General features: G+C 50.1%; 1 protein-coding gene across 2 annotated transcripts in view; it reads right to left on the reverse strand.

Annotated features, from left to right (window-relative positions):
* Nucleotides 1-12,507, reverse strand: part of MAT2B (methionine adenosyltransferase 2 non-catalytic beta subunit) — a 46,550-nt gene that overhangs the window by 12,032 nt on the left and 22,011 nt on the right. Inside the window, exons 1-2 of one of the 2 annotated variants that reach the window (XM_066591128.1) lie at nt 5,213-5,447; nt 1,729-1,923 (exon numbers count right to left, since the gene is read on the reverse strand). In XM_066591128.1, coding sequence (XP_066447225.1) covers nt 1,729-1,923; nt 5,213-5,275 — 258 coding nt within the window. In that variant the 5' untranslated portion in view covers nt 5,276-5,447. Of the gene's footprint in view, nt 1-1,728; nt 1,924-5,212; nt 5,448-12,507 lie in introns of those variants that run through there. The other variant, XM_066591129.1, reaches the window with a different exon arrangement.

Here is a 12,507-nt window from a genome sequence, read left to right on the forward strand (position 1 = left end):
ATACGGTAAAAGTGTATTTTCTACGTATGTATACAGCGGTGATCAAAACATGTAGGCTGTGTGAAATCAATCAGCACGGACAGGTTTAGATTTGCAGCAAACCCATCTTCCTAGAACTATTTCTTTAGTCTGTAAATAGGACAGCCCCTTCAATATTTATAACTTTACTATGGAGTCTGGCAGAAGTTCTGACACTGCCGACAGACTTCCTTTAAACGCGTTAACTTGTGTAGAATTTTAATGGTGGATTAAAACGTGAACTACATTGTGCCCTCCAATGAAAGTTGGTCCAATGAAGAGCAAGGTTTGTACCTATGGTCTCAGTTCGCCTCGTTAAAGTCAATGGTTCAATTTTCAGTTATTGAAATAGGACCCCAGGATGGAAAGGCTGAGCTCAGACCTAAACATAGTCTGAACCTCGTCAGACATCAGTCACATGTCCATAATATGGATGAGCCCCAGACTGCTAACCCGAATGTAGAGCATCATAGGAATCAAAGCAGCTCCATGTTCGGATCCCGACACCTGTGATCAGGCCGGAACACTTATTCGTATTATGGACCCAAACACGTCTGCAATACATTTGTGTGAAAATGGTCTTACAAGAATTTTTTCCAGGGCTGGTCAATATCTGTAAACCGATGCTGAAAATCTGCTAGCATGTTCAAACACATCTTAAGGGGGTTTGCCCATTGCGTGAAGTGTATGCATGCACTTCTGTATGGCCATTACAATGTACTTTGTAAGGTACATTGCGCATTGTATATGAGCCATACTTACCTACAGGTGTGCCCCCCCCCCCCCCCCCAATGCTTACCATTCCGTTGTCCCTGGATACGACAAAATCTTCCAGCCGCCTTCTCCACTCTTCGGGCATGCACAGTAGAGATTGCCGGGCCCGTGGACAAGCCTGGTACAGCTCGCGCATGCGCAGTAGCTGCAGTCCGGCTGTGATCTCACTTAATTCCTGGTATTTTTTTTTTTTTTTTGAGGGGGGGGGGGGGGGGGTGCCGTCAGTGTCCTTGCGGGGGGTGCCGTCACTGTGCTTGTTCGTGGGCACGTGTGGTGTTACTTTCAATAGCAGAGGATCACGATCCTCTGCTATTGAAAGCAATGATAGAGATCGCGATTTTCCGCTACTGGTTTGACAGCTGTGGCAGGTGATTCCTTCATGTCCCCTCATCAGTGGGCACGGTCACATCATTGTCACAGTGTGCAGTAATGAGGGGACATGAGGGAATCACCTGCCACAGCTGTCACTTCTCTAGCAGGAGATTGCATTGCTTTCCCATTGCTTTGAATGGGGCTGGGCGGCTGCCAACTCCATTGAAAGCAGTAAAGGGACTCGCATGGAGGGAGAGAGCTATAATCGGGCTGTCACTCTCAGCCTGATATCGCTCTCCCCATCACAGCTTGAGTCTCCCATAACGACGCCGGTCTTCCAGTCACGCTGAGGGAGGGAAAGCAGTGCATGATGGGAACTACCTCGGCGGCGCCATTTTTGAATGATTTTACAGGTCAGCTTCACAAAGAGAAGGAATAAAAAGGTTAGCAGAATATCGTTTATGTGTAATGCTGTAGTGTATGATGCTTTTATTCTACAGGGCATTAATGGCGGAAAAGAAAAAAAAAATAAAAATCACTTTGGGCGGCGGGACAACCCCTTTAAGAAGCTCAAGTCAACTAGAGTCTACAAGGAGCTTTTCATGTGACATCTTATCATCTTACCTTAAAGTCCTGGACCAATTCTTTCACTGCGGACGCATCCAGCAGATTAAGGGATTCAAAGCGAGGTCGTGCCCGGCTGTACCCGCAGCCCAATACATGCCAGCTGTTGTCCTTGAACTCTTTGTATACAGCTCGGCCGAGGAGACCAGTCGCTCCAGTTATCAGAGCTCTTCTACTGGGAACCACCACATCCTCCTACAACAGAAGACATTTAGTTTACATTCCGACAGTTTATTGTAACATCACAATTTTCATTTCACGTTTATCTCACGACTGATCTGCAACTTATTAAAGCACAACATGAAAAATGCTCATAGCAACCCGTTCTGAAGGCCACACAGTTCAGCCGAGGAGGTGAAGCATCTCAAGGCTAAAGCTACGCTCTTGATCTAGCAGGTGCGCCATCCTCCCATAGTCAGAAGTTGGATGACTAATTGTTATGTTAACCCTTTGTATCTGACTCCACTAAGGAGAATGGATAGTTCTATGGGTCAGGAGGACACTTTGTTCCCTGAGGTAATGTCATAGGGATGACTCACTGAGCAGATCACTATGCATCCATCAACATATCAGCACACAGTATAGGTTAGCTTCTTGGCATAACTAGACTGAGAACATTGGGTTCAGGGGGGCATAAGAGCTGCGCTTTTCAGGTTACACAGGGTACTGCAGAATGTCCGCAGCGGAAGATTCCACATCCAACGTAATCTCCTTAAGCAGAGTCGCTCATCTGAGCCGTTAACCCTTTAAATGCTGCTCTGAATTCTGACAGCGGCATTTAAATGCCCCACTCAACGTTTGGGGGTACTGCACTTCCCACCGCGATAGGATTGCAAATCAAACCATCACAAGTTTTGTCTCCTATGGGGACTAAGAAGAAAAAAAAAAAAGTTTGAAAATTTAACTTTTATTACATTTTTTTTTTAACCCCCCCTTTTGCTATATTTATAATAAGAGAATCTAAGCAAAACAAAAATACACATTGGGTAATGCTGCGGCCATAGAAGTGCAATCTAGCAAAGTAATGCATTATTTACCCCGCGCTGTGAACGTCAGCAGAAAAAAAAAAAGAAATAAAGCTAGAAAAGACAGAGTGATCAAAAAAAAAAAGCGCAATAAAAAAGCAATCAAAAAGTCATATTAAGGCCGGCTTCACACGAGCGTGACGGGCTCCGCCGCATAATATTCCGCAGTGAAGCCCGTCACGGCGCCCCCCAGAGACCCCATACTTACCAGCGGAAGATAGCGTGAAGACGCTTCCCCGCCCACCGCTGTCGCGTCATGTGACACGCCCACCGCGTCACGTGACGCGGCCGGCCGCGTCACGTGACGCGCCGGACGCGTCATATGACGCGCGGCGGTAGGCGGGGAAGCGTTTTTTCACACTATCTTCCGCTGGTTGCAGCGGGAGATAGCGTGAACGGACGGCTTCCATTGACTGCAATGGAAGCCTTCAGCGCGTACAGCCGCGGCAAATAGAGCATGCTGCGGGTAAGGACGGGAGATTTCACGGTGCGAAATTCCGCGGTGGAATTACGCATCGTGAGCATTGGACTATTAGGTTCAATAGAACCTAATAGCAGGGGGCAACGCAGCGGATTTTTGCCGCGGATTTACGCGGCGTAAATCCGTTCGTGGGAAGGAGGCCTTACTCTGAAATGGTACCAATAGAAACTACAGGGTGTTGCGCAAAATTGAGCCCTTACACACAAAAAACATTATGGCTGTCAGAAGATGGCGGCAGAAACTCATTATAAAAAATGAAATATCTTTGAAAAAAAAAATAAAAGTAGTTCAACAAAACAAACCAAAGAAATATAGATTTAAATGTGGTATCATAGCAATCCGAAAATGGAAAAACAAAAAAGGGTGTCATGAACTCAAATGAAAAGGGTGACAGCTCCGCACTAAAATCTGTGACAAATCAGCAAGTGTAAAAACATCCCCTATGGCTGCCTGTCCACGGGCTGCAGTATCCCATGGCTAATCTCCGCCCTGGAGCAGGAGCCAGCTGACAGACAGGCTGATCGCGGCAATCCGCAGCTTACTGCGGATTGCCGGCAGCGAGCGGAGAACCGCAATGATTCTCCTCTAGTGGAAAGGTGCCGGCGCTTTCAGACAGCGTGAGTCGGCGGTGGTTTACTGCCCGTGGACAGGGGGCCTAAAGGAGTTATTTGTTAAACCCCACAAGTGTGATAAAGCAAAGAAAGAACCAGTACTCCCTCGTTCTCTGCCCCGGCAGCCCAGTGCTGAAGCTGCAGCGATTCTCCCGGTTTTTGCTTGTAAGCAGTCAGAATCTGATCACTGCATCCTACCGCTCAGACGCCAGCAGTATGGGAGTGACCACCATGGCCAGCGATCACCTGCAGCAGTACATGTCTGGGGCTCCAGCGCTGGATCACTGCGGTGGAGAAGAGGCAAGTACTGACTTTATTCACATTGGCTGGCGGCTTTCACTCAGTAGGAAACAGCCGCATGGGGGGCAGCGTGCTACAGCATGGGGGGCAGCGTGTTACAGCATGGGGGGCAGCGTGCTACAGCATGGGGGGCAGCGTGCTACAGCATGGGGGGCAGCGTGCTACAGCATGGGGGGCAGCGTGCTACAGCATGGGGGGCAGCGTGTTACAGCATGGGGGGCAGCGTGCTACAGCATGGGGGGCAGCGTGCTACAGCATGGGGGGCAGCGTGCTACAGCATGGGGGGCAGCGTGCTACAGCATGGGGGGCAGCGTGCTACAGCATGGGGGGCAGCGTGCTACAGCATGGGGGGCAGCGTGCTACAGCATGGGGTGGGAATACAGGGTGTGTGAATGGGAGGCTAGTGCACTACAATGGAACATCTTACACAGACGCCTTTTATTTTCCACTAAAATGCATGTATTTGGGCAGAATCCAACCCTGTGCCCGGCCGGCGCCCCCGCGGACCTGTCCGCAGTCTTCTTATCCGCAGACAATGCTGCGCTGTTAGGCGATGATACGCATCCGGCGATCTGACTGCAATGATGATTGCAGAATGGCCGCAGGTGGCGATTCCGGATTCTGCAAGTCAAAATCCGCCCGTGTGCATGAGGCCTGGCTCTGGGTCAGAAAACATCGGGCTCATTCACATGGGGGGGGGGGGGGGTGTTAGATTTCATATTTACACCACTAAAATATGCATATACCTGGTGTAACTAACACACACACACTATATATATATATATATATACACACACACACATACACACACACATTATATATATACATACATACACACACGGACGCTCCCATTGATTTAAGCTATTCGGGTGTGTAATAGACACAATAGAACATGCTGCATATTATTTTTTAACACAACCAAAATACACTGTGGAAGTACGATGATGTGAATAAGGCGGCCGCACACGTGGAGTCCGACCCCGCGCCCAGCCGCCCCCCGTACTGTACATAATATGTGACGGTCACTACCAGCGAGGCCCAGGCGGAAGGCGCAGCTACGTCCTTACCTGCACAACCTCCACCCAGCCAGGTCGGAACCGAATCTCGTACTCGGGCTGCCTCCCCTCCATAGCGCTGCACGGTGGACCCGTCCTCCTCCGCTTCACCGCTCTCACTTATTGCTATGGGGTGCTGCACTGACGGTGCCCCTGCTCGCGAGGACTTTCTGACGAGGGTACGTCATGTGACCACCAAAGTCACGTGATCCAGGAGCATGCTCTGCCTGCTGGTTGGTGCGGTAGTGTTTACTTGCTGGGAGCTGCTCAGTGTATGCAGCGGGAGGAGCCGCACAGTGTGCTGTTTGAGAGGAGGCGGAGACGGGCTGTGGTGTGTGAGGGGAGACGGGGCGGGGCTGTGTGAGGGGAGAGGGAGACGGAGTTGTGGGGGACGCATATATCTATATTCCACAACACTTCTGCTCGATTCTCAACCTAATGTTTGGGTTGGCTGATTCGAGATTGTTTGGGTTGGCTGATTCACAGTGATTCGTTGTTTGGGTTGGCTGATTCGACGCATATATGTATATTACACTCAAGTTCGGCACTAACAACCAATCAGGTTAAATCAGGGAACCCAAACAACCAATCAAGTTGAATCAGCCAACCCAAACAACCAATCAGGTTGCTGGATTTGTGAATCAGAACCAATCAGGTTGCTGAATACGGCAGAGCTGTTACAGAAATTGTTAATATGCGTGGGGGACTGCGTGCTGTGGAGGAGACTAAGGCCTCCTTCCCACGAACGGATTTACGCCGCGTAAATTCGTGGCCAAAATCCGCTGCGTTGCCCCCTGCTATTAGGTTCTACTGAACCTAATAGCTCAATGCTCACGGTGCGGAATTCCACCGCGGAATTCCGCACCGTGAAATCTCCCGTCCTCACCCGCGGCATGCTCTATTTGCCGCGGCTGTACGCGCTGACGGCTTCCATTGCAGTCAATGGAAGCTGTCCGTTCACGCTATCTCCCGCTGTAACACAGCGGGAGATAGCGTGAAAACGCTTTCCCGCCTACCGCCGCCGCATCATATGACGCGGCCGGCGCGTCACGTGACGCGGTGGGCGTGTCACATGACGCGACGGCGGTGGGCGGGGAAGCGTCTTCACGCTATCTTCCACTGGTAAGTATGGGGTCTCTGCAGGCGCCGTGACAGGCTTCACTGCGGAATATTCCGCGGCGGACCCCGTCACGCTCGTGTGAAGCCGGCCTAAGGCTGGGTTCACACAGGGCAGATTTGCTGCAGTTTTGCCGCGGATTGCCGTTGCATATTCGCACTGCGGCAAAACCGCTGTGTTTGCAGTGCAATGCAGCACAAATGAGATTTGCCAAAAAGCTGTTCTCACCGGACTGATTTTTTCCGCACAGCCGCAGTGCGGAAATGCAACTGCGGCGCGGTTTTAAAAGATGCAGCATGTTCATTCTTTGGTCTTTTCTGCAGCGCTTTTTTGTCCATAGACTTCTATGGACGCAGCCAAATCCGCACCAAATACGCGACAAAAAGTTAAAAAGCGCCGCGGAAAAAACGCGTGTGGATTTTTCTGCACGAAAATACGCAGCAAAATCCACAAGCCCAAATTAACCTTTGAAGCGGTTTTGCCGCAGAAGCAGTTCTTCTGTGTCAAAACCGCAACAGAAAAACCGCGACAAAGAATGAACATGCTGCATCTTTTAAAACCGCGATGCAGTTGCATTTCCGCACTGCGGCTGTGCGGAAAAAATCCGCCCTGTGAGAACAGCTTTTTGGCAAATCTCATTTGTGCTGCATTGCACTGCAAACGCAGCGGTTTTGCCGCAGTGCGGATATGCAACGGCTATCCGCAGCAAATCTGCCCTGTGTGAACCCAGCCTTAGACCTCATGTCCACGGGGAAAATCAGGCCCGCCGCGGATTCTTCATGGAGAATCCCGCAGCGGGTCCCTCCTTTCCCGTGGACATAAGGCTAAAAGGAAGAATTTACTCACCTGTTCGGACGCTGCGGATCTGCCCTCCGTCGCGGCCGGATCTTCTTTCTTCGGCCCGGCGAATGTGCTCGGCACACCGGTAGCGTGCTGCGCGCACGCGCCGTGCACTCCATATTTTTTGAACTCCTGCTCTCCTGTGCTCCCACACGCGGAGAGCAGAAATTCAGGCGCGGGTGTACTGTGGATCCGGACGGCTTCTATAGGCTTCAATGGGAGCCGTCCCCGCGGGAGACCCGCACTAAAATGGAGCATACCGCGTTTTTTTTTCCTGCACACGCAATCCGTGCCCCAAAGGGTGAAATGACATCCGCAGGTATTTAACTACCTGCTGGTGTCCAATGCATCCCTATGGGGCGCGGATCCGCATGCGGGAAAAACGCTGCGGATTTTAAATAATCTTTTTACCGTGGACATGAGGCCTTTAGGCCTCATGTCCACGGGGAAAATCAGGCCTGCCGCAGATTCTCCATGCAGAATCCCACAGCGGGTCCCTCCTGCCCCTCAGACATGAGGCCTGAAAATAACATTTTACTTACCTGTCCGTATGCTACGCATCTGCCCTCTGTCGCAGCCGGATCTTCTTTTTCTGGCCCGGCGGATGTGCTCGGCACTCTGGCAGCGTGCCGCGCGCATGTGCCGTGCACTCTTTTTACTTTTTAACTTCTGCTCTCCCGCGGCAGAGTAGAAATTCAGCAGCGGGTGTGGCGCGGTTCCGGACGGCTTCCATAGGCTGCAATAGAAGCCTGCGGGAGACCCGCACTAAAATGGAGCACATGCAATCCACGCCTCAGGGGAAAGAAAATGACATCCGCAGGTATTTAATTACTTGCGGGTGTCCAATGCATCCCTATCGGGCGTGGATCACTCTGCGGGTGACCCGCTGTGGACATGAGGCCTAACTGTCTTCAGAGGAGCTAGGACACAGAGGTGGAGGTGTCACACACACTTGTTCACCCAGTTCAGCCTATTACCCCCCTATGTTGATCCAGAGGAAGGCAAAAAAAAAACAATTTCGGCATTTAAAGGAAAAACATTCCTCCCCGGATCACCGACCCTCCTGAAGTTATAAATGACTATAACATATAATATTGTATCACTCAAGAAATGCGCCCAGACGCACCTTGTACTCTTTTATCAAGTTCAGCACCACATCCTCAGGCAGACAGTTCTACAGTCTCACTGCTCTTAGGCAGGCTTCCCACGGCCGTGACGGGCTCCGCCGCGGAATTCCGCAGCGGAGCCCGTCACGGCGCCCCCCCAGAGACCCCAATACTTACCTCTGGATCCGGCGTCTTCCGTCCCGCATGACGCTTCGTCCCGCATAGAGCGCGGGACGCGCCGGCCGCGTCATATGACATGCCCACAGCGTCACATGACGGAGAAGCGGTGGGCGGGGAAGCGGTTTCACGCTATCTTCCGCTGTGCTACAGCGGAAGATAGCGTGACGGACGGCTTCCATTGACTGCAATGGAAGCCGTCCGCTCGTACACCCGTGGCAAATAGAGCAAACCGCGGGTGAGGACGGGTGATTTCACGGTGCGGAATTCCGTGATGGAATTCCGCACCGTGAGCATTGACCTATTAGGTTCAATAGAACCTAATAGCTGCGGGCAACGTGGTGGATTTTCGCCGCGTATTACGCGGCGGAAATCCGTCCGTGGGAAGGAGCCCTTACAGTGAAGATCCCCCTTCTGTGTCAGTATAAAAACCTGCTTTCCTCTAGTTGTACTGACGGCCACACCAGCCTAAGGGCTTTTACCCACTAGCGATTTTTTAGCGCTGCGATATCGCTGCATTTTTTCTAACAGGACTTTCTAATGTTAAAATCACATCGCACAAAAATCACAAGTTTGTGCTTCGCGATTTTTGTGCGATGCGATTTTAACATTAGAGAGTCCCATTGAAAAAAATGCAGCGATATAGCAGCGCTAAAAAAAACACTAGTGGGTAGAAGCCCTTAGGGCTCATTCACACGGGCGTATGGTCACCGTGTACTACGCTCGCAAAGTTTCTGCCCGTAAATCGCAGTGAATGGAGGCAATGAGTCTATGGACTTTCATTCTCCCATGCACACCAGCGTCGGAGCTGCGAGGCGACATCTGTATAAAACGCAGGAGAAATAAATCCCAGCATGCTCTATTCCCCTGCGTTTCATATGAAGCCCTTGAAGCCCCTCACAGCGAAAGGACAGCGTTTAATAAGGAATGTGGAAAAAAAATCACTCTGCGCATGTCGTGATTTTATAGTCCTTGGTATGCGCAGTGCCTATCGCAGCCGTACGCCATCTCTGACAGCAGGGGCTGCGATGAGCACAACGCTGCGAGACTCGCATTACTCATACCCCCATATGAATGAGTCCTTATGGCGGTCTTCATTGGGCTGATTGTAATTGTAAAACTATAGTAATAGTGGCCCCACTGGTAAGTGTCCCCTATAGTGGTGGCCCCACTGGTAAGTGTCCCCCATATTGGTGGACCCAGTGGTAAGTGTCCCCTATATTGGTGGACCCAGTGGTAAGTGTCCCCTATATTGGTGGATCCAGTGGTAAGTGTCCCCTATATTGGTGGCTGTAGTGGTAAGTGTCCCTTATATTGGTGGCCCCAGTGGTAAGTGTCCCTTTTATTGGTGGCCCCAGTACTGATAGTGGCCCCACTGGTAAGTGTCCCTTATATTGGTGGCCCTAGTAGTGGTAGTGGCCCACTGGTAAGTGTCCCCTATATCGGTGGCCCCACTGGTAAGTGTCCCCTATATCGGTGGCCCCACTGGTAAGTGTCTCCTATATTGGTGGCCCCACTGGTAAGTGTCTCCTATATTGGTAGCCACAGTAGAAATAGTGGCCCCAGTGGTAAGTGTCCCCTATATTGGTAAGTGTCCCTTACATTGGTGGCCCAGTGGTAAGTGTCCCTTGTATTGGTGGCCCCAGTAGTGATAGTGGCCTTACTGGTAAGTGTCTCTTATATTGGTGGCCCCAGTAGTGATAGTGGCCCCACTGGTAAGTATCTCCAATATTGGTGGCCCCACTGGTAAGTGGCCCCTATATTGGTGTCCACAGTAGAAATAGTGGCCCCAGTGGTAGGTGTCTGCTACATTGGTGGCCCCACTGGTAAGTGTACCTTATATTGGTGGCCCCAGTAGTGATAGTGGCCCCACTGGTAAGTTCCCTTATATTGGTGGCCCCAGTAGTGAAAGTGGCCCACTAGTAAGTGTCTCTTATATTGGTGGCCCCAGTAGTGATAGTGGCCCCACTAGTAAGGTTCCCTTATATTGGTGGCCCTAGTAGTGACAGTGGCCCCCTGGTAAGTCTACCTTATATTGGTGGCCCCAGTAGTGACAGTGACCCACTGGTAAGTCTCTCTTATATTGGTGGCCCGAATAGTGATAGTGGCCCCACTGGTGTCTTTTATATTGGTGGCCTCCAGTAGTGATAGTGGCCCCACTGGTAAGTTCCGTTATATAGGTGGCCCCAGTAGTGACAGTAGCCGCACTGGTAAGTGTACCTTATATTGGTGGCCCCAGTAGTGACAGTGGCCCCACTGGTAAGTGTCTCTTATATTGGTGGCCCTCAGTAGTGATAGTGGCCACACTGGTAAGTTCCCTTATATAGGTGGCCCCAGTAGTGACAGTAGCCGCACTGGTAAGTGTACCTTATATTGGTGGCCCCAGTAGTGACAGTGGCCCCACTGGTAAGTGTCTCTTATATTGGTGGCCCCAGTAGTAAGTAAGCAAAATTTGAGAAGTCCAGGATTTCGAGGCTTATAATTTCCCAGTTAATAAATAAAGCTGCACGCTCCCCCTCACATATTAAGCACACCCCTGACAGCTGCATGGCGTCTTGACAGACATATAAAGCTTGTCCCAAACGGACGTATATTTCTGGCATAATTTATGCCACTTTATCGCAGTTATTATACATAAACTTCTCAGTCCGGTTTGGCCACTCCCCTCCCGCCACACACCGCTCACTTTCCTCAAAAGTGGTGAGGGCAGTGCACAAGGCTGAAAAGTTGCAACATTTTTGTGCAAGCAACCCTTGAGCCAAACTTGCAACTTCTTTGCCAGCAAACCTATGTAAAGCCTTTTTAAATGTCCCCCAATGTTCCCTGTGTGGTCTGACCTCATATGCAGGAGTGACCAAACTTTCTCAAGTCCTTCTCCCCTATGGGGACTAAAAAATGCAACAACTCTCCTTTTGCTATATTTATAATAAGAAAAATCTAAATACAAACCCCCCAAACATATTATGCTGCAGGAGCGATCAAACGATCACAAGTTCAAGTTCCCTATGGGGACTACCAAAAAAACACATAAAAGTGTGTTTAAAAAAGTTTATTTAGTTTTTATTAGGAAAAATAAAAGGTAGTAAAAGCTTAAAAAAACTTTTCCTATAGTTCTAATAACAAAATCAAAACTCTAAAATCCCAAAACAAATTTGTTATCGCTGCGTCCATAAAAGTCCGATCTATCAAAGTAACACATTACGTATCCCGCATGGTGAACGTTGTCAGAAAGAAAAATGTACAACAATAGAACTGCACTTTTTTGGTTGCACCATCTCCAAGAGAAAAATGTAATAAAAAGCGATCAAAAAGTCGTATATACCCCCAAAATGATACCAATAGAAAAGATAACAGAATTGTTTTTACCGTTTCGCTCCACTTATAATGTTTAAAAAGTTTTTCCGTTCATTAAATAGTAGCAAAAAACAAGCCCTCAGAAAGCTGTGTTGAGTTATCATTTTTTAAAAGTGGAGAGGAAAACCTAAAAAGGACAAAAAAAGGGTCTAAGGGCTCATGTCCACGGGGAAAATAGGATTTAGGATCCGCAGCGGATTTCCTGCATGCGGATCCGCACCCCATAGGGATGCATTGACCACCCGCGGGTACATAAATACCCGCGGATCGTCAATAAAAGTGATTTAAAAAAAAATGGAGCATGAAAAAATCTGGACCATGCTCCATTTTCATGCGGGTCTCCCGCGGGGACGGCTCCCGCGGGCTTCTATTGAAGCCTATGGAAGCCGTCCGGATCCGCGGGAGACCTAAAATAGGAATTTAAAGCATTTACTCACCCGCAGCGGACCGCGAAGCTCTTCTCTTCCTCACGGCCGCATCTCCCTTGCTTCGGCTCGGCGGATGTGCCCGGCGCATGCGCGCGGCACGTCGACAACGTGCCGGCGACGTGCCGCCGGCGTCAGGAATTCATCCGCCGGCCGAAAATGAAGATCCGGCCGTGAGGAAGAGCAGAGCTTCGTCGCCCGCGCCGGATAGGTAAATGCTTTTAAATTGCTATTTTCGGCGCTCATGTCCGCGGGGCAGGAGGGACCCGCTGCAGATTCTCCATGGAG

Source organism: Eleutherodactylus coqui, chromosome 2, assembly GCF_035609145.1.
Source record: "Eleutherodactylus coqui strain aEleCoq1 chromosome 2, aEleCoq1.hap1, whole genome shotgun sequence".
Taxonomy (NCBI): domain Eukaryota; kingdom Metazoa; phylum Chordata; class Amphibia; order Anura; family Eleutherodactylidae; genus Eleutherodactylus; species Eleutherodactylus coqui.